This window comes from Vanellus vanellus (assembly GCF_965231255.1).
Source record: "Vanellus vanellus genome assembly, chromosome: 5".
Lineage (NCBI taxonomy): Eukaryota > Metazoa > Chordata > Aves > Charadriiformes > Charadriidae > Vanellus > Vanellus vanellus.
In genome coordinates this window covers 7,926,385-7,949,469 of record NC_138910.1, presented here as the reverse complement: position 1 = coordinate 7,949,469, position 23,085 = coordinate 7,926,385, and the positions used below count along the sequence as shown (strand labels likewise).

General features: G+C 36.6%; 1 protein-coding gene across 1 annotated transcript in view; it reads right to left on the bottom strand.

Moving 5' to 3' along the window:
• Positions 1 to 1,630: 1,630 nt before the first annotated feature.
• DARS1 (aspartyl-tRNA synthetase 1) overlaps positions 1,631 to 23,085 on the bottom strand; it is a 42,050-nt gene continuing 20,595 nt past the window's right edge. Inside the window, exons 5-16 of the mRNA XM_082483905.1 lie at positions 21,126 to 21,228; positions 19,843 to 19,923; positions 19,320 to 19,379; positions 11,988 to 12,099; positions 9,968 to 10,102; positions 8,642 to 8,789; positions 7,535 to 7,681; positions 6,491 to 6,533; positions 5,743 to 5,823; positions 4,983 to 5,094; positions 3,956 to 4,027; positions 1,631 to 2,268 (exon numbers count right to left, since the gene is read on the bottom strand). Coding sequence (XP_082340031.1) covers positions 2,177 to 2,268; positions 3,956 to 4,027; positions 4,983 to 5,094; positions 5,743 to 5,823; positions 6,491 to 6,533; positions 7,535 to 7,681; positions 8,642 to 8,789; positions 9,968 to 10,102; positions 11,988 to 12,099; positions 19,320 to 19,379; positions 19,843 to 19,923; positions 21,126 to 21,228 — 1,186 coding nt within the window. The 3' untranslated portion in view covers positions 1,631 to 2,176. The remainder of the gene's footprint in view (positions 2,269 to 3,955; positions 4,028 to 4,982; positions 5,095 to 5,742; positions 5,824 to 6,490; positions 6,534 to 7,534; positions 7,682 to 8,641; positions 8,790 to 9,967; positions 10,103 to 11,987; positions 12,100 to 19,319; positions 19,380 to 19,842; positions 19,924 to 21,125; positions 21,229 to 23,085) is intronic.

The following is a 23,085-nucleotide window of genomic DNA, read 5'->3' as shown; positions in this document are numbered from 1 at the left end:
GAAAACTGCATGAAAGCATTCTGCATACAAAGGAATCACGGTCTCCATCCGAATTCTTGTTCTTGTGCAGCTACTGTGAATAAATCAAACTACAACATGAGCTTTAATAACTCTTAACAGAATTAGGATAAGCACAGTTGTTACAGCAATGTATGCACAAAAATTGCTACCAAATTTACAGCAAGAAACATCGTTCTCAGAGTAATTTTTTTTTTGGTGGCACAAAATCTAAGTCAGTAATTTTGCTCCTTATTAGAAGGATGCACTTCTGATGTGGAATATATTACCAGTTCCATATGAAGTAATTAAATTAAATTAATTCCAGTTGGCTTAGCTGAATAAACAACTGTTTTGAAACTTGGATTCATCAGTAATAAGTCTGTGATGATAAGCTGTGTTTATAATCCACTTAGCTTTGTAAAGTACAACTGGATACACTGTAAGATTTTAAAGTTAATAATTTGGGGGAGATTCCATGGTAAATTAGTTACAACAGACTCATAAGCAGAGCTGCAAAGTATGTTATTCCTTGAATTGTGTGACTTCTAAACAAAGTTTAACTTTTACGTTTCCAGTACTTTACCTAACTGACCTTTAGTATGATTGTTTTCTAATGGAGAACTCTTGCCACAAAACATTAAAATTAAGTCTTGTTCAATGGCAGCTGCAAAAGATGATTTGCCCTTTTGTGAAATTCTACACAATTTATACACAGCCTCACTGACCTTTTTGTAGCATAACCGATATGTGACTTCTCTGACATTTAAAAATCAAGGTACCAACAATAACAGACTGTCTAAACCATACCTCCTACTGAAAGCTCTTTGTCATGTAAAATGTTAAGCAAAAATTAAGTCAGAAATTACAAATATGAATGAATATTAAAGTAAGTCTATTGCAGTACCCAAGTAAGGATTTTAATCCTTTGCTCTTTGGCATCCATACTTAAAATTTTTTTTTAAATTTGAAAAACAACTATCAGATGCAGTCCATAAAAGGAAGTTTCAAATACACTGGTTCTTCTCCAAATGCAGGGCACATCCTTTGGGTTGGGAGGAGGAAGAGAAGTAGCTTTGCGCAGCACTGCAAATTGAGGAGGTTGAAGTAGGTGATTCATTTGAGAAAAAGGATGTCTACAAAAAATTTTAGTTCTCTGACTTACAGAAACACCACATTTCTCTAAATATACAACGGTTGGGCTGTTCACAGCACTTATAAAAGAAAAAAAAATGAAATGGGTTGACTTACATTATTTGCTTCTCTTTCATTGGCAACAGATACACGAAATTCTTGCCCATTTGTTTTGTTTGTTATCCTAGAGGCTGGGTCAGGCAGGAAAACACATGACCTGCTCACCGTCCATTTATCTTCTGAGAATATTATATATCCCTTGTGTATTCCATGAATGTGTGTAACCTTCTATCCATTCTCCAACAGTAATACAAAATAAAGAATACAGGTCTATGGCCTGTATACAACTTTTTTTTAAAAAGGGAAGAAGATAGAAAGAAAATAAATTTAAAATCTAGGCAGTTACTGCATCATTAAAAAAAAACCCAAACCCTTATCAATTCATCATTATCTTGTGAGGATACAAAGCAAAAACCAGAAAGACAAATATTGTGTCTAATTTACTTTGAGAGATTTATTGCAATCTATTTTCACAATTTCATATGAAGACTTTTTGTTAAGAATGTTCTCACCTGCTTCTCTACCTGACACTCATGTAAATTAACAACTGGCTGGTTTCCTCCTGGTTTTTAAATTGCAAGCATCCAGTTATTTTAACTTTGAGCCAATTCTGTACTTCAGAATATTCAATCTTGCTGACATAAGTTAAAAATGCAGAATTTTTATTGCATAATTTATTAAAATGTTTAGAAACATGATACAATTTAATGTGACACTAGAATACTAACTCAAAGTATCACATTTTCATTAAAAATACGCACAGTTGCCAATACAAAGAGTCTTGATCCGTTAAAATATTTTCTTTTAAATAAACACCTAAGGATAAAAAAAATTATTGTGGCACTTTAGTAAACGAGATGTTCCTTTTTTTTATTGCATACTATAATGTTCAAATCAATACAGGTTCACCAGTAGCAGGGGATATGCTCGCAATCGTATCATGTTTGCAGGGCAAATCATCTCAGACTTTCAAAAGCAGCTCATGTTAGGGTGTCAGTCGTTTGGGATCCCGTGGGAACATGGAGGTCTGACGAACGTTGTGCAGCCCCAGGTACAGCATGGTTACTCTTTCCAGCCCTACAACAAATTATAAAAACCCATCAGTATAGTCAGTCTTTTGTTCGAAACTCTCAGGAAGCTAAACGTACTTTATACCTCCAGCCAGCCTCACGTAGTAGGGTGACCAAAGACCGAGTAGCTAGTCTGACTACAGAAAGGAGCCAGAACCAAAAATCAGGGATTTTACATACAGTGCCTTCTGCCATGAAGAGGCTTTGTGTGGAACATGTATCAATAAGCAATGGTACTAGAGACTCAACCCTGCTCTGAATCACGTCGGACTTCCAAGAATAATGGTATAGAAAACTGAAGTGGGAGGTGGGTAATTGGGAGAACTGGATCTTGAATACAGTAACAGAAGTATAGTCCAAACCAGTCTTAATAGCTTCAGAGTTAAGTGCCATAAGCAACTCCAGTAAAAACCGGAGAAGCTTATCCCAAACCCTCTACGGTACAAAACTGCAGATTCAGTAATATGTACCTGTGTAACTATCTGCTGATATCTTTATGATAATAAATATGTCACTGGTCATTATGTTCTTTCTTCCGGAAATCTTAGAGGTTATGTGTGTACTGTAGAACGTGGAAGGATTTCCTAATCCATGGGGCACCCCAGCCATGCTGAGATGAAACCCAGATGCATACTAGTTTTCACGGACTGCCCTACTCTGTTATGGTTTCCATCTGAAACAGCTACTGTGAATTCTTACAGCATCTCCTGTTTGGTACTTGGCCTGGCCTCTGGCATGTGCCATGAGGAGCGCTTACTCTGCAGAAGAGATGTAGCTTCAGCTTCCTTGAATACAGTTCTGACTGGCCTAAACAATTTTGGATCATCTGCAAATCCTGCATCTCCTCTGATCACAATTACTGCACAATCATCGACACATCTTGTAGGTATTTCAAAACAGTTGTCTCGGCATATCACAGATCTAATGCATTTACTGAAGGCACGCACTTAGAAAGTTGTTCTGATAACATGCTGGGAATGTACTAAATATACTTCACAAAAGTAAAGCAAATGCAGAAAGACTGAATCAAAGAAATCGTGTTTATTGATCAGGAACTACAAAGTGTCCTATTTCCATATGCATGAACATATTTCATGCTGCTAACGAAAGCAATGGGCATAACTGTAAATTGTTATCATTAAGATGCCTAAAACATATCTTTTTTAAAGTTTTATTACGTAAAATGCACCCAAGACATGAAGCCTCAATACCTTTGCTGAAACAATTAGCATCAGCCAAACTGATCAGTGACATTCAGTCAAATCACTGAATAAGACAGAAGCAATCACTTATTTCTCCTCACTGCAGAACATCTCCATCAAATGCACTAGGAGACCAGTGGCTTCCGGAATCAGTAGACTATGATAAATCCATACATAATACAGTATTTTCTTGCTTCCTTAAACTTTCCTTACTGGTGAAATTTGAAAGTGATGTGCTCAGCTAATAAATCGGCATTTTTTCTTGTGATCACCTACTTCTTAAACTTACCAAACTACGCCATTAATATTTTGCCTGTTTTACGATGATGCTTACATTTTAGCTTCTCTCCTTAAAATTTTCCAGGAAAACATCCCCACACTTTTACCTTAACAAGGCTACTATTCTGAATTTTATATGGAACCCTGCTTGAGACTGAGCCGTTTAATTTAAGCTCAGGCTAACACAGAACAAAATAAAATACAGATACTTACCTATTCCACCACCTGCGTGTGGAGGTGCACCAAAACGAAAGGAATCGATATAAGCCTTTATCTTCTCCAAATCTAGGGAGGAAAAAGATATGTTTCTCACCTGCTTAGTGAACCCTAAACCAAACACACAAATGACTAGATGACTGCAAACACAACAAAAAATTTACCAATTTAACTTACAAACTGACAGTGGGGTTTTACTCATTAAACGTATAAATTATCCAGGACTATCTAGAAATTATGACTATAGCAGTTTTGGTTTATAATTTTGTTGATAACTTAATCAGGGAAGAAATTCAAGAACAGAGTAAGAGCTATGCCCAACTGTTTATTGTAACTTACAGAAAATGGTGACTTCTTGAATAAACTGCAGTGAAAAAGCAAAGATTTAGCAACTATTTTTCTATCTTGCTACAGTGAGAGCTACTCCTTTTTTGCTACTGCTGACCTGCCACTTCACTTTGCCATTCACTGAAAGCATAATTTTAATCCACGTTTTACCCTCAGTATCTCCACCTGATTTACTCTTTTACCCTTCTACTATTAGCTGGCCTTGTCCCAGCTGAGTCTTTCGTGTTTTGCTTTGTTTTGTGTTGTGTTTTTTTTTAAATTTCACCAAGGGAGACTTCTTGCTTATTTGTTCAGTTCAAGATTTAAAGAGGAGAGCCAACCAAGATTCTGCTAGAGTACTCTGTAAAAAGTTTGTGAGAGTACAGAGAAGCATGACTGAATGAGACTTGTCTACCCTCATTCTGTTGAAGGCATTTCCTGCATTACATTCGACCTCGGAAACAATTCCTTTTCATCAAAGTGTTGCTGGGAAACTAACTAGTTTCTTAATAACCCCACTCTAGATTAAAATGATTAAACAGAATTAGATGGATTAACATTATGAATTAAACAGTACTGTGATTTTAGCACTACTGCCATATAGCAAATTCTGTCCCAAATTCTTTCTCTTAAGGAAACAAATCCAATCATGATTTATATTCTTTCAAATTCAGTGTCATGTTGTTTGACTTGTTACCGATGCCGTGATGCTGGGCTCTTTCTGTCAGCAGCTGAGGATCGTGAATTCGCTGAGCTCCAGACAAGATCTCTTCCCCTCTCATGAACATATCATAAGAGTTAGAGTTTTTCTGGAAAAACAAAGATGAGTTTATTTCCTACCTACAGTTGCTCTATACTTAGGTGGCAAACATGCACCTCTCAGTAACTTCACTTATGAGATCCAAAGTTGTGGAGTAAGAGTGCAATGTATTTGCATTCTGCCCGGGAATTACAGCTCATTGGAGCAAAGTGGCTCCTCTCATTAGACTCGAGTTGATTTAAAAAACTGAAGTTCATCCACACGTCCTTTGAAAAACCGTTACATTTGCATGTAGTTATTTCAGCAAAAGAGGCTCTAAAGATATTTACCCTGGATTTAGGAATAAACTGGGGAATTTCTAACAATGTTAAAAAGCGCATTTTCTGTTAAAGTGTCTGTTGCCTTGGAAGAATGTTTTTGCCTCTTCTCAGTGATGGCAGCAGTGCTCTGACCACGGAGGTCTCTTCATAAAGCCCAATTTTAGCTAATTTGTTTCTTTTTGATATGTTTTCACCAGTGAAGAGTAACCGTAAACATTTTACAAGTCATGTAACACTGACCTAATCTTGTTATCAGAATTTTAATTATAACAGCAGATCATATAAATATAGTTTATCTATTTTGTCAAGTTATCCCTACAGAGAATAATTGAAACTACAAAAAAGCCCCATTGACAACAACAAAGAATTTTACTTACAGGGTTTACTGGGTCTGGCATTGTATAAAAAGGCCTCACAGCAAGAGGGTATTTGTCAAGAATATAGAAGTCTGTGTCATACTGAAAGAAAGTAATTTAAAACAGTTAGTACAAGAGAAAATGATGTACAGAACAAATTACAAGAGGAAGACACAATCACTGAATCTGTGAAATAAAAAAAGATCTCCCAATAACTTCCCACAAATTTGATAGCACTATCATAAAAAATAAGTTATCAATAAAAGCAGTGTATTATTTTTCAATTTTCCAATACTACTTCTAGTGTAAACTTAGAAATGTTTAGCAGTAAAATGTCTTGCTGTAGCAACGGGTACTTTTTTTTTTGCCAAAGATCTCATCTTCTTCTATAGATTTGGTTGTTTGGTTTATTTTCTTAAATTATCGTAAGAACTGGTTTTGGAATGTACTATCCTGTTTAGTGTACTCAGTATAACAGATGATAGAAATAAATACAAAAGATTGAAAATGGTTTGAAACAGCTTATTAATGATAAAAACAAAACTGTCAGTAGATTAAATAAGCAGCAAAATGGGAATGCAGTCAGACAATTAAAAAATGCTTATGCTAATCACAAACTCTTCACAATTTCTACATGTTCTGACATACCATATTCTCAATCAGCACGTAAAAAGTTGTTTTACATGAAGCAGGCATTTATACCAACCCAATGACTTCATGACATCAGGTTTCAGATTCAACGACAAATTTATTTATTCTAAAATGTTACCTTTTCCTTTACCAGGCGTCCCAGGAGCTTTTCATTAGGTGTGCTGAAAAAGATTACCACCATTAAAATCAAGTGATTTACACTTGCACCGTTTATATACTTCATAAAGCTAAAAAGATTTCAAGTTACATATCTGCTGCACCTCGCCCTTTATAAAATCTAGTACTTTTTTCTGAATGTTTTGGATTGTGCAGACAGAAATTTCAGAAATAAAGGATATTTATTTCTGTTACAAAATATTTTGTATTTGTCCTAGAAATCCCTTAAATTAACTGATACCTAAAGATATTCTTGCTTTTAGTGTAACTACTTCCTAACCTCCATATTCCGATTACTGAAGAATTGTGTACTCTATTTCCTATTGGCATACACCTTGTGCAGCCATTTCTTCTTAGGCACAATAAGTGAGAAACAGCATAAGCAGTTGCTGAGGAAATTATTTTGCTCTATCAAACTCTTACAATTCAAACTTCTTTGACGCACAGATAATTTAACTGTAAATTCACACATTATCCTAATTGTACTGGATATATTATGGGAAAGAACAGAAATGGTTTAACTTAGTGTCTTTAGAAAACTTTAACCAGTTAATTAAACCCATCTTTCAGTAAGTCAATGGGAATGCAATTCTTAATCATATTCCTGAAAGGTGGAAAGAAGAAATGTGAAGGTCTCACTGAATAGAAAGACCTTCAGACTGAAGAATCTTTTTGTTTAATCCTATTCAGAGACATGTGACAATTCACATGAAGGACTGCAATTGTTAGAAAAACAAATGCTTCTTATCCTTAGAAGGTTCGTTACTCTCACTTTATGCTGTAAGTTATTTTCTTTTGGATTTCAGAGTTTGTACGTATAGTCTATATTAAAATAAGGCCTTTTTTCATATCCATTCATTTATTTGCCAAGAGATCTGGATATGAGTACTGTTTATTTCTCTAAAAGCCTGTGGTTCCTTCTTGAGGGCTGTCAGTTGCACAGGACAAAACTGACGCTTTACTACCACTTTCACAAGACTGACATATTTGTGTACTGCCAAAGTACCTCAGATCTTCCTCATCACCCATCTCAACACCAGCTTCCCTAAGCATGGCCACAGCTTCACGGTATTCCAGCCTCAGAGTTGGCTCCAAAAACTTAAATGGCTCACACGGGAACTGTTTGTTCACTGTCTGAATTTCAGTTTGGAATCTATATACAAGGCAACAAGAAGAGAAGCAAAATATGAAACAATCAAGAAATGTACTCTTCTGGCATCTAACAACGATTTTGCAATGGCAAAACAATTTTGCCACAAGAGGTCCCTCTTGCAACATAAAAAACTGTTTTAAAGCCCCTTCTGGAGAAATTCTGTACAATCCTGATGAAATGTTTCATGTAAGTTAATGCATCTACTTCAGTGATATACATGTTAATATTTTACTACTACTTCTGTTTTATTCCTCTTGTAAGAAATAATTTACTAGGTCAAATTTTCACAGTAAAGACTTCGAGAAATCGTCCCTTTGATTTGCAATATTTACCCAGGTTCTTCTTTGATTTGAGTAATATCCTATTTCAAATATGAAAGAGAAATTCCCTTCTAGACAGATGAAAAGATTTGCATTTCTGCTGGCAAGATAGTCTAATTTGTAAGCAAATGAAAACCACTTCCTAAAGTTCTGGCCAGGCTTTTTAATGAGTTAGACTGTGAATAATGGAAAATAATCTTTGCTGCTTTCAGTAAATTTGATTAAAAAAAAACTTTCTTAGATAGTAAATATTAAAATTAATTTCAAAACAGAACAATCAATCTACCCATAGTGGCACAAAAAGAAGGATGTTTTAAATTAATGATGGATCATTTCTGTTAGGAAGTCCATTCAACAGTAAACAAGAACTTTTCTTAGTGTAGGCCAGCATCTCTAGGAGATGCAACTTGGGCTAAAAATCGACAGTTTACTGGCCTATGGCTTGAACGAACTTTAAAAGTCAGGCACAAAGAAATAGTTAAGAGCAAAGCAAAAATGTTTGGTTTTAAGTTCTGTTGTAAGTCAGATTACTAATGCCTATCAGACGAGCTGAGGATTAAATGCTCACCCATGTCATACCAGAGTGCAAGAGATCTCAAACAAATGAAGTTGCTCATGAAACGGAAAAAGCTCTCATTACCTTTCCTGAAGTCCCTTGAATATCTGCACCAAGGTATCTGCAATCTCATCTACCACTTCATGATAGTGATAGTTAAAAGCCATTTCAATATCCAGACCAACAAACTCAGTCAGGTGTCTGTGTGTATTGGAGTCCTCAGCTCTAAATACTGTAAAATTAAACAACAGAAATTCTAACTGACCTGAAATTATCATTCCATTTTGAAAAATAACACTGACAATCAATCACATCAGCATATGGATCAGGCAGACAATGCTGTCTTTAGACATGACAATTCCCACTGAAAAACAAAAAGAAAACTAGCTGCCTCAGAGCATCATTTATAACAACAGTGACAGCATTATTGTAGCTGTGGTGCTCGAAGGATACAAGACAGACAAGACTTTAGAGAGCCAGTATCTCTTGTTAGACCAACAGACAGAAGTGGAAAAAACAGACAAGCTTTCAGGCACACAAGAACTTTCAGATTTGAAAACTGCCTTTTTCAGAGGAAATGGACTTGTGCGTGTGTGTGTGCTCTGGGTGTTTTTGTTTTTTGGTTTTTTTTTTTTTTCAGATATATGAGTCTAATATAAACATGTCTTCCTATAAACCATGACTCATTTATTAGTAATTAACAAGAAATTTAAGATCTTCTGAATTACCTACACCTTTTTTATAAGCTGTTACTGACTTGTTTTCCAGCTTAAATATCTTTAAACCTGTCTTTGAGGTCTTAGAAAAAAAATGCTGTAATATCACTTAAAGAGGCCACATCCTATCGGCTTTTGAGAAAGAGAGAGCACGAGACTGGAAATTATTAATTTTTTATTGTTTACTGACAGCCCAGTTAAAAGTATGCGTTTTCTAAATAAAGTTGTTTGGTACACGTACAAAAGCAAGGGATAAGTATATGTTAATATGCAATCTGAAGTACATAAAACCTAGCTTGTCTATTTTAACAGCTTACTACTGGACAACTGAAGGCAATTAGGCAACCCCTGGGCATGGTTAATAGGAAACTATGGCTTCAGTAATCACAGTGGTGTTCCACGTTTTACTAACTTCATCATACAATCAATTTCCAATGCAACTCTATTCGTTCTCCTCGCAGAACAGCTGGCACTGGAGAAGAGTAATCCACCCTTATTTCAGCATTTTAGTTTTGTTCCAGCAACTTTGCTACTCTCATTAATCGCCCCAACTGAAATTTGTGCTTGGTAAGTGAAACTATATTAAGTGAAACCATTCAAAGCTTTCAGTGTGCCTGTTATCTTATTTGTACCGCAGCTGCTAAAAGCCATCACTGCACACTTCACACTTTGGATAAACCAACGCTTTTCTTACCTGGCCCAACGCAAAAAACCTTTTCAAAGTCAGCACATATACACATCTGCTTGTACAGCTGTGGGGACTGAGCCAGGTAGGCACTGCTTTTGAAGTATGAGACAGTAAACACATTGGCTCCTCCTTCGCTGGCAGCTGAAAAGCAAACGCTTGCAGTAATTATGGAAATCAAAATGTAAAAAAAAAATCAGGGGTACAATAATAGACTATTGCTCTTACATTTAGAGATCAGGAGGAGATTTTTCTTCAAAGCATACTCCTATTAATGCTGTTTTGCAGCTCTGTTTAAAATGTTACTATTCCCAGCTGTCCTTCCCCTTCGAGCGAGAACAGCAGGGAACGCGTGCTTGTACCACCACATCTACTTGCAGCCCAACACTTCTGTGGAAACCAATCTTTATCAGTGACGTAGGCTTCCAGGGGTTAACTGCAGAGGCTGAGATGAAAGCGCATATCCTGTTTTGCCAGGACCATCCTCTCTAACTGAAGGCATAAGTATCTCTCAGATCCAAAACTAGATTTACCAGAGGACATCTGCCAAAGGTATAAAGCTTTTTCTCAGTTGGAGGCAGTTTTCATAGAAGGTTACCTTGAGAGAACAGGAACCAAGAACACGTGCATTTGAATCCCTTACTGCAAACTGCCTACCAAAACTGAGTCACTTTACCTTTCCATTCCGCAGCGTGCGATATGAGAGTTACAGTTGCCTGACTTGCTAACAAAAGCACGCCAGAGTGAAAGATTGGTTAATAATCTTTGAAAGTTCTAATGTTAACATAACTCTAGCTAAAGTACTAATTATTATTATTACTAGCCATTCCACTGAGATTAACATTTCTTTCATTACCACTACTCCCACTGAAATTCAGTGAATATTTACAGTTATTTTTGACTACAGGTAACTTTTAAAATCCCAAATCTTAAACAGCTATGATATTTAAATTTGAAATTTAGTAAGGATCGCATCAATTTAGCTTAGTTATTTTTACAAAATATGATCTCATTCAAACAATAGGATGCTTGCTCGCTTGCTTTCAATGGTACACTGCACAGTAAGAATAACAGAATAACACACTTCCTCAAAGGTCCTACGTAAATAAACTACTTGGGAGTCTTTAGTACTTCATGCTGTTTCAATTGTCTCTGTAGAAAAAAAGTTATCTAATCTTATAGTTCAATGATAATTGCCACGTTGGAAGAATAGTTGCTTACATCTATTTTGTTAAAAAGCCCTCTTTTATCTCAGTCAAGAGCTGTCCTCAAAAATATAAATACAGAAGTGTACAATTCAGTAGGCAAAATGCATGCATATAATGAATACACATACAATGAGAATAATACAAATATTCTGCCCTACATTTTCTTAGCAACATCAACAAAACCTCAAACACCAATGTGATGGAAGAAAAACATCCATCCGTAAATCAAGTAATTTGACTTTGAAAACAATACAGCAGCTCAACAACAGAACCAGAAGCAAAATCTACATTTTCAGACTTTTAGTCGGGCTGAAGCTGTTACGCCACACTTTCAGAAAAATGATCTGCCACCTTCTATTTAGCCATATGCTCATTGCTAAAGAAATGACATATTGTATATAATGGCATCATCTTTTGTACCATGATATGTCTGTTGTAACTTCCTTATGATGGAAGCTGCTTTTAATCTAAATTAGAGTGTTTTTTTTTTAATACTGGGAATAGAACTGGCAGCGCTCAACATTGAGAACACTGATTTGAAGAACAATGCATATGATCAGACGTGTATTTAACAAAATTAAAACTTTAAATGCATTGCAGAGTACATAAATCAGGTATAAATGATATTTGTCTTGTCATTCTTATAACACCCAAAGCCAGCAGAAAAGAACAACTTTGATACCTGCTAGAAGTTTGCTATGTTGCATCTAAATTAGAAACAGAACTTACTAAATAAAAACTTACTAAATTTTTGGCAGATAGGCATGCTCAGCAACTGTAAAAGAAGCAGACCTGTAGCTGCTGAATCACATATACAATACCTGAAATGATTTTGGGAGTCTGAATTTCCACAAATCCCTTGCGAATAAGAGTTTCTCGGAAAAGCTGACAAATACCAGACTGAAGGCTGAAGATCGCCTGACTAGTGGAGGTCTATAAGAAGAAAATAAAATAATGAATCCTAAGTTAGTTTTTCCTGACTCTGTTACTTTTTCTGGACAGATGGAAGGATGAATCTCTTCTCTTAGGAACACTTCCTTATTGTAGTCGCCTAAACAGAGAAAAGTGCAGATTGGTAATTGTTTATTACACAAAAAGAAACAGCAAAGGAAACAAGAGAAACTCCTTGTTTCAATTTATGGCATATTCAGTTATAAAAGAGGCACTATAGTCAATTCTACATTTAAAGAATCACTGATTTATGAGAAGTGCTTCTGCAAATAAAGGTTTTACAGTAAGAAATTGAATAAAAATACTAAACCTATTAAAAAGCTTTCAGCATATTGAACTAGAACAGCTGCAGTAATATACAGCACATGATAAAAGCAAAACCCTCCATAACTTAGGTATGGTAGAAATGTTTGTGTCTATTAAAGGCTACCAAATACAACGTTTTTCGTGTAAAAACACAGCCACATGTTAACATGTTAGCCACATGTACACCACTGCCACAAAAACATCTCAGAACTCCCAGCATTTAAAACAGTCCACATAACACCTGATCATATCAACTGCAGTTCTGTCTTTTCAAAATTTACTCCAAAAGTACATTTAGCTGAAAACAAAAGTAGATTTAGATGAATTGATCATTTTCATTTTGTTTACGTACGTGACACAGTTAAGCTACTTATCTGGTTAGCAAATACCTACGCTGTAACACTCTTGGGCTTTAGTGTGAAGAAAAAAAAAAAAACCCTTAGTGAATGCTGAAAACACTGCAATACATCAACACTGAACCCATATCTGATTTTGTGCTTGCAGCATTTAAGACCTGACAGTTAGCAACCTAGAAGCGTATATAAAACCTAACGAATTCTTGCAAACAACTAAGAGAACAGTTCTTTACGACAAACTGCGTCATAGCACTGTTTACTTCTCCTTTCTGAAAGGTACCCAACTTTTCAGTTAGGGTAAGAAGAGCCTTGTGGGCTTTTTCACATGACTCCTACCAAACCACAAAACAAAAAACCCCCAACCAAAACACATTATATAAGCACCCAAATTTAGACAGTCAGTCAGTACACATGTTGAAATAAAGCTACATCCATCATCTCTGCAAAATAAAGATATAACTTCACTGAAAAAACAAAACAAAACAAAACAAAACAAAAGAGAAAACTGTAACAATACTGCAGATCTGTAGTAATTTGGACTTTTTTGCAATTTTAGCTGACCGATAAAGTATCTCAGGAGTGTAAGCGGTTGAGACTAGTAAATAATCGCTAGCAGCTCTCACTGTCTGATGTAGCATTAACCACAGCCGCTACTCCCACTACTTTCAAAATGAAGGAAATGAGGTTTTGAGCAACAGTTACAAAAGTACCCTCAAACTTTTTCACCTTTTTAACGTGGGTCTCCCAGAATCAAACACATGCTAAGACTTTGCCTGAGTTCTGGGCATAATTTGGCAATGTTACATCAAAGCACCAGGATGATTCAAAGGGACATTTTATTTCAATTTGTTTTTCTCAACCATCTCCTATTTAGAAGGTGAAAGATATTTTCTGAGAGATGACAACTTAAACAGTCACATTTAGGTTTACCAATACAGTTTTTGATAAAATAGTCAAATTTCTAAAAATGCTGAGAGACAAAATGTGTAACATTAAATGGGATAGTAATAATGCCTCCTCTGCCCTCCTGATGAACCAACACTGGTTTCATGCCAGAGCAGTAAGAATGCAGTTCTAAATCATACAGCCCTAGGAAAAAGAAAAAGGGTTGCTAAACCCAATCTGAAAGCAATTGCTTGGTCTGACCTAAAAGTGTGCACAGAAGCACAGCCAGTCAATAACTATCACGGTTCTCCACTAACAATAGTTCTTCAGGTAGTAACTCCTCCTGGATTTAGTGAGGATGGAGAGCAAAGACTCTGTCTTCCTAAACCCCTCTATAAATTATGCTTAAAAAATAGTATTTATGAAAGCAGCCAAATTCACAGATCTGAATGCTGAAGCTTTTATTTAACTACAGACCAAGGGAAGAACAACCAGCAATTCTCAAATTAGATCTGACAAGAACACTCTTCTTTCTACCAAAGGCAGCCAAGTTTCAGTGCCCATTCATTCAGAGACTGTCAACAAGGGTAACTGTTGAGAATTTGTGACACTGCAGTCTCCTTCTAAGAATTAAACAGAACAACAAGCCATTTGAGAAAACCTCCTAAAGAACCTGTTCCTCCAGGGTTGGTACTGGGACCAGTGCTGTTTAACATCTTTGTTGGCAACATGGATGTTGGGATGGAGCACACCCTCAGCAAGTTTGCTGATGACACCAACCTGTGTGGAGCAGTTCACAGGCTGGAGGGAAGGGATGCCATCCAGAGGAACCTGGACAGGCTGCAGAGGTGGGCCTGTGCAAACCTCATGAAGTTCAACAAGGCCAAGTGCAAGGTCCTGCATGTGGGCCGGGGCAATCCCATGCACAAATACAGGCTGGGCGGAGAACGGATCAAGAGCAGCCCTGAAGAGAAGGACTTCGGGGTGTTGGTTGATGAGAAGCTCAACATGACCTCGCAAGATGTGCTCGCAGCCCAGAAGGCCAACCGTATCCTGGGCTACATCAAAAGCAGTGTGGCCAGCAGGTCAAGGGAGGTGATTCTGCCCCTTTACTCTGCTCTCATGAGACCCCACCTGGAATGCTGCGTCCAGCTCTGGAGCCCATTTGAGCTACCACACTTAGGTACTACACAGCAACCTGAAGACAGAGACAGCTGTCAGAATGAATTGATTTTTACCTTTACCTTAAATAAGATTTTGCCATGGCATTCTTTTCCTGTAGCATTTATGCTAATATGAACTCTTCAGCATACAAATTGACAAACTATCTTACTTGAGACTATGGCAAAGACAGTGAATATTCCTTCAAGAGTTAAGCCAAAGCAGAAACAAACTTAAGCTACTTAAATGCTGTTGCAGGTAACAGTGTTAATGTTTTAACTTGGTCTGCAGAGTTGATTTTACAGGAAAATTCATTATTTTTAATAATCACCTTTGTTACAGGCAGCAGAAAAAATGTTTAGCTAACAATGGTAAAATATGAGTTTTGGTCACAACCTCACTCTAATTTCACCAGTGTGTTTATTATTTAAACGCCACAAAGGAAAATATTCATAATAATAGAAGCGAGCCTATTTTAACACTATAAGCAAGATTATAAAAACAATTATCACGTTTCATTCAGCACAAGCAGCAGTGTGTCGTCTCAAACCAGGACACGGTGTTAGACTAATAGCCATGTAAGTTGCCAGAGACCAACAAATGGGTTTCAGTAGAATTGAGGGCAGTTAACACTTCATGTGATCATATCTCACAGAGGTGCGACTGAGGCACAGCCGCGCAAAGTTGTGAACTTTTCTTTTTACTCTCACATCAGCTGTAGAGTTTGTTCCACTCTCATCTCAGTTTTGCTTTTCTGTTTGCCTGCTCTAACTACCTGCCTTCCACAATGAACAATATACATAAAGTAGGCTAAAGAAAAAGGGAAAATAATGTAATCTATACTCTTTTAAGCAATATACATTATTTTAAATAATGTAAATATTTTTTCAATTCCTCTACTATATATATGAGAAATGAAGGTTTTGCTACTAAATAGTATTTATGTTAAATAACAATTTTTTAACCCCAAAGTGACTGAAGTCAACTTTTATTCAAGTTTCAATATTACTTAGAGTATAAGAAGATACAAACATGAAGTTTGTTGTCTAAATGACTGGGACTGTGTTATGTCTTCACTACCAAATCACTACCCACCACAAAATAAACTGTACATCTGCTTGTTCATTACAGCTTGAATTCAGTCAGGAAAACCACAGCTTTTGCAATGAGTAAATTGAATTCAACACAATGAAATCAAGTTTGAAGTAATCAAGTATTTTGAAAAAAACTGCATTAACATCAGTCTACAGTGGACTTATCATATAACATAGTCTGACATCCATAAACTACTAAAGACACAGTTTAATGTTTATGCTCTACCCTGAGCAGTTTAAACAGGGTAATAGCGACCCTAAAAAGACCATGCTTTGGTCTCAATGAGCTGTGCATTAGCAGACAGAATTACAGCATCAGGACTGCAAAAGGTGTATAACTCAAGTCAAATTTGGACAGATACCGTTAAGATAAAAACCCTGCTGGACATCAAAAATAAGCCAGACCAAACATCAGTCAGGTCCATTGTTAAAACTGGATGAACCCGAATTGCTTTTGTCTTCAGAGGAAGACAAACTAAGAAGCAAAACCCCCAAATCAGTGTTTCACTTGTCTTTTCTTCATTGTTTTTCATCTACCACAGATCTTCATGAAATATGATTTCTGTAGGTGTACACATGGAAAGTCTACACATCATTGAATACTTCAGTTAAATTTAAGAACAGTAGAAAAGATTAGATTTTAAAACACAATCAGTGCTCCTATTGGCCTTTTTTCAGTTGTTGCGATAAAGGAACAGTAAACCAAACATCTCTACAATCAACTGGTTCGACTTTGATTAAGCTGTCATGAAAAGTAGATACTTAGGTCAACAGTGGTTTCCTCACGGTCACCTGCGGTTATGTGAAAGAAAATATGGTCTATACAGGGACTCTTCTTTCTTCTTACCAGCTCTCTTGTTGCTACACACACAATTTTTCTAGTCCACAAGTATGGGATCTGTATTTTATGCATTAACCCATTTGGAGCAGATTCATTCTTCCTGAGTCATCATTCCTTGGAAAGGATTTTTAAATCCCTCCACCCTAAATAATCATAATTTTCCCTCCATACATCAGAATAACAACTACAGCAATAGCTTGGGATCTTGGCATTTAAGTATTTCCCATCCCTAACCTCAAAAAAACCCTACCAGATACCTCTGGGAGATCTCTGTCAGCAACCAAAATGCAAGATCGTTAAAAAATACAGTGCACTACTCAGTTTATTTTCACACATACACAAGAATGGAAGCCTTGCAATCTTTGTAGAATACTTTGCATATTACATCTTCACTAATGCAATTTCCTTATTATTAACTGCACTCTTTGTATTGCATCAAAATCAAACCCTCCTTGGTATACATCATAGCTGGATGGAGCGATGCTACTTTTGGAAATCCAGCCCCTTTCATTCATGCAATAACTGAGTTTCACAGCTCTGCTTTATCATGATTTGGACCTATCCGATGAACTCATTGGTTAAACATTACTTAAAATTAGTTAAACTACTTAACTACTTTGAAGACTATTTAAATGGACAAAAATAATTTTAGTTCCACACCAAGGACTTTTTTTAGTCTGAGTCTAGCCAAGATCTATGCATAGTTTTGTTAAGTCTTTCTTGTAAAAAACAGTATCTCTATTTTTGATGTTCAATGACCTCCTTCTTCCTTAAAAACTGGGGCAGTGAGGAAACCAGAACTAGATGGTACATATATCTGTGGTTGGACTTCCTCCCACACTTGTAGGAACAGGTCATCATAGCATCTCCGTTAGGACTATTCTGTTAACATTTCTTCCCTGCTGCCCATGATTTGGTTTTCCTAGAAGGAAGAGGTAAAGGAGAGCGGTGGCTAACAATGGTTTCAGATATCTCTCTGAGCTTTAAGACAACGTGTCTTCTAATCTTCCTTAGAATATGCCTACTTATGCAGTGCATTTGAAACACTAAGGACTCTCTGAAGTCCCATTTGTACTACAGCTCCAGTCTATGGAAGCAAATCACTGAAAATCAATTACTGCTTTTGGATCAGGGCTTTTTTCAGTTATTTTGAAGGACAAACTACCTTCGTGTACCTTCTCTTGCGATTCCACTGCATACAGTGCTTATGATGTGCACATACATATAAGCACGTGTATTCTCACTGTGATTTCTCCTTTCTCCATTAAACACCTTTTCTGCTTATTCAGGTCTCCCTTTAAAAAAACAGGTCAAGGTAACACACAATTATTTAGAATCTCCTTTTGTACAAGCAAAGCTCCTGCAGAACAAACAAAGCAAACTTATGAATAGGCATGAGCCTACTGTTCCAAAATAATCTGATTTTGTTCTGAAACAAATAATGAAATGTGCAGCAGTAAAGACACACAGAAATGGGAAACAGAGACAAAAACTTTTCCAGTACACAGGAGGAAGGCAAGATAGATACCTAAGCCTAATCAAGGGAAAGCTGTGGCCAGGTTACATCCAGCCACAGGTGCATGCAGAGGACGAGACATAAGGCACTGAAATACTGAGATTTGACATTTCATCCTTCCATCAATTTTGTAAAAAGTTAACCTAAATTCCTGTTCAGCATGAAATAGCTGTTTAGCACCACACTGCAGCAGCTATTGGAGCTAAGGAGAGAAGCAGCTTCTGTAGAAGGAAGAGTTAAGGTTCGGACCTCAAAACAAGGTGCCAAACATTGCTGAATAACTGGTGTACCAACAATGGTTGGGACGTGTAAGTTAGAAAAGGTTACAGCCTCATGTCAATATGAACGGTTAATTACTTACACGCTTAGTGTTAGTTGCTGTTTCATTAAAAAAGAAGAAAAGTTCTGTAAGTGATTTAGTAGATACTTTCTTGGTGCTGATCAGAAAGAGTAAATATTTGGGAGGTATATGAATTCACAGAATTCATATATGTGTTTGTATGACCTGGATGAAGAAGGGTGTTTCAGAGAAAAAAAAAAAAAAAAAGGAATGCTGTGGAAGAAACAATGAGATTGGTATCATGGCCTGGTACAATTTCACTTGTGAGACATAAATTATAGCACCTCAATGACACGTTAAATTCTAAACTTCCACATTATACTTCAAAACTGAGCTCTTACTACAGTTTTTAAGTATCAAAGACTACATTTGAGAATAAATGTCTCTAAATTGTCCCCATTCAGTCACCTTTGACTTTTGTAAATAAAAAAGCCCAGATGTACACAGCCATGTACCAAATCCTGAATGTTCACCTTTAAACTACTAATACTTGTTCTTTGATTAATGTCAGGAAAGGTGAACATTTAGGATTAAAAAGACCTACGTTTTCACAATGCCACTCACAAGTAGAAAAAGATATTGTTTATTTTTCCTATGGCCAACAATACACTTCCATCAAATTCATGACTTTTATTGCTTCATGGATTAGAAATGTGAAGAATAAACACTTGCAGGCAAGCATGCTACACAGCATGTTCCTTACCCTCAGATCAATGACTCTGTTGTCCAGTCTTGTATCTTGGTTTACAGTAGCTCTTCCATCCTAAACAGTTGTGAAAAAATACATAATTAATACATACACCTCAAAAAAAAGCACCCCAAAACCAAACAACAAACCAAAATCAATGGTGAAAAACATCCTCTGGCTAACAGCCAAGGGCTACTCCTAAGTTCAGTAGAATTTCTAGATCGTTCTCGAAAGAACATACAGCAAATTGGCAGCATGGCAAAGCTTAAGGGGTAACTTCTCCCTCGGGTCACAGGCAGAACCCAAGCGTTCCAGAAGACACACACACAAGACTGCAAACCCTCTGGGTTTTCACCTACTGCGATTCAGCAGACATCAAAGCTATATAAATTTCTAACACAGTTCTGGATAACAAAAAGGAAGTAAAATGCAAGCCTAACAAAGCCCCAAAATCACTGCATTGAGGCATCTTCCTGGCTTTCATGTTTTTGTTCAATTACAAAGACAATAAAAAGCATTGAGGATTCAAAGTTTTCACCTCCTCTCCTTCCACCTCTGGACGAACAGCATCATCCAGCTGTAAGGGCAGTCTGGGTTCAGCTAAACTGATCACGTAGATCTGAAATTGAGAAAGGAACAGAAATAGCATGATACTCAGCTCAAAAAGAGGTGTGATTTACAAAAGGATATTTCTGGCAGAGACTTGAAACAGTGTTTGCATAGGGTGTTAGCTGTTAGACTGTGATTTTATTCAAATACTTCAGATACATGAGTGCATTCTCATTATGATACTGGAAGTGCTTAGTTCTTATTTTCCTTTTGAAAGATTAAAAATATCTTTTTCTCTTCTGGGAAGCATTGAGTTGAGCAAGTATACACTGCCTGAGGGACAAACCTATTGGCACGAATGCCAGGTCTGAAACTACTAGATTTCGCAGAGTTTTAGGTTCCAATTCCAGCAAGATCATCCTGTTGTTCTCATTGATGCATTATTTTACTTATCATCTGATTATATCTGAAAGAGCCATGTCAGATTGAAAATTTATGAGATACCTAAAATACACTCAGAGAATGAAAAACACCTTGCCTTACACTCTAGTCATAGATGCAGTGAATTTCAGAAAAATCAAGCATATGATAAACTACACGTATAATAAAACGTTTCTTCAAAATCTGTAGATTTTCCCCAACACTATTAACTAAAATTTACCTTACTGCTGTAACTCTAATAGCCAATGTACTCTGCTCTTGAGCTGACTGTATTTCAGCTATACTGTAGGCATACAATACGCTTTCTATTTAAACAAATTATTAAGTTGCACTTCCTTCAGCCCTACAGCACCAGCTACAGGAATTTTAGATTTCAAGAGCTTCGATACTGTTAAGCCAGCGCTTTACTTTTGCTGAGAGTTATGTATTCCATTCCATTGTACTAAGGGGAAGATTGCGAATTTCTGATAAAGAAGAAACTTCTGACTTGCACTTAAAAAGAAGCAGACTTTTTATGTCAGTACCTGCTGCAGTAAAGAAACAAAAACTAGAATTACAAGCATTCCTAGCCAAATTATTCTAGTGAGATACTTTATTTTACTTGGTATTGCAATTCAAATAGCAGATAAACCCAGGAAATTCTAAAAATCAAATCTCTTACAATCAGAAATGTTTCATGTTTACGTATGATACATGGAAATTTGTAGTCTAAAGCAGTTTATTTCTCTGGTATGGGACTGGTTACTGACAAAGTTTATATACGTAGACAGACAGCCTACACAGATAATCTCTCAAACAATTAACCAGTGCTCCATTTGCTCAAAAATTTACCCTTTGAACGTGAAGCTCAACATCTTGCTGAGTACAACCTCCGATTTTCTGATGTGCTTTCCTCACAACAGCTTCTACATCCACAATGCTCTCTTTGTTGATGCTGTCAATAAAGATAGGATAGGAAGCTTACTAAATTTCATTGCACACTGCACCAGACTCAGTACCGAGCACTAGGACGTTCATGCACTGCAAGGACTGTTGGAACAACAAAACAGAGTTAAGGCGTTAGGTAAAGTTACTTGTTATATATATAGCAACTGAGTAATGAAGGACTCTGCTAAAATATTCCCAGCCATAATAAATTCAAACTGGGATGGGAGACTTGGGAGGGGAAGAATTATGATTAAGCTTAGTGCTCACTCGTTCTTTGTTGGTGTATACACAAACTGACAAGTTGCACAGTTCCTTTTCTAGGCCACATACACTCTTGTATGTGTCAGCTGATGCAATTATCTGAAAGATGAGTCTTAACCAGCAGAACAACAAACTGAAAGGAAGTCCTAGATCTGGAGGGGAAAATCAAAACTGACTGAGCTTGTTTAAACTACATGACTTGTTACTGAAAGATGCAAGATGCTTCTAAGTCATTTCTCTACAACAGGGGACATTTTAATTGCTCTCTACTAACAGTCACAAATAGTACATTAAACCACCACATAACATCTTGAAAGTCTTCCAAAAATATGATATAAAGTCTGTGTGCTATAAGCAAACAATAACAAAAGCTTCTAGAGTCATAGGTGAGAAAATCATTTGTATGAGCAGTTTTTATTTAGGCATTTAAGGTACTGGACTTTAAACCAGTAATTTTCTGCAGATAATCTCACCCTCAACGGAAATATATTTTCACTGTCTCTTTGCTAGCCTGCTTACAAAAAGCCAAATATCAGAAAATTTTTATTTCCTTTTTATGAAAAACAACTGTTACAATTAACTTTATCTTTCGCTTCTCAGGCCTTCTTGGGAAGACTGGAAAGCACTTTACATACATCACTTGACCACGTAAGCCCTTAGAAAGCAGGAAAGTGGCAGGCCCACAATTTAACTGCCAATAATAGGTGAGCAAGGATGTCATTGGACAAGCTGGCTGCTACTGATCTCAGTAAAGCAAAGAGCAATTCACAATCTTCAAGTTCACAAGGTTGGCTTTTTTTTTAGTAAAACCCCTCTCAATACCCAAAAAACCCAACCCACAAACCCCATACAGCTAACTTGGAGGGTGGTAGGGTAAATATTTATATGCACAGGAGGTGTTACTGAGGGGTAGTAACCCCCAGTTAAAGGAGGTACGGACAGAGTACAAGCAGGTACAAGCTACTGCTGATGGTAACTATAGTACTAATCACTTCCATCTGCATCAGTTTATTGCATGGAGTAAGTCAGTCTAAGAGCTGTGAACAAAATCCAGGTATTCTAGCCCTACAGGCTTTTTGCATGGCTACAGTAAAACCACATGAGAAACTTACTAGTATTGAGAAGCTTCTCTTTAGAAATATCTAGGTTTGGAATTAGTCATTCACATTTTTAAAGTAAGATTTTCCTGGCTAAACAATTAAGTTTATCTTTTTAGTTGATGATGGAAAACATAGCTTTCTTCTCTGATAAAGCCCAAGTGGTGTGGCCCAGGAGCAGCTGAGATACAAAGCACCCAGTGTTGGTAACTACGACTGCTTGCTTGCCCTGCTCTCTGCTGTTCCTGAAGCATCCGTATCAGCCCTAAGAAAAGTTAGATGGATCTTTGGTCTAACCTGGGACAAACATTTTAATGTTATAAAGCTGAGTTCAAATTTAAGTTATCCATTTTTGAATAAAAATGATCAAAGTTTTGAAAAACCTGATGATATTAAAGTAACAGTGGAAAATTCAAGCACCAAAATTCTCAAAACCCAACAGCATCACTGTAAGTAAGTTGCAAGTAACTAAAAAAAGCCAAATCTGAGCATTTTAGTTGAATACA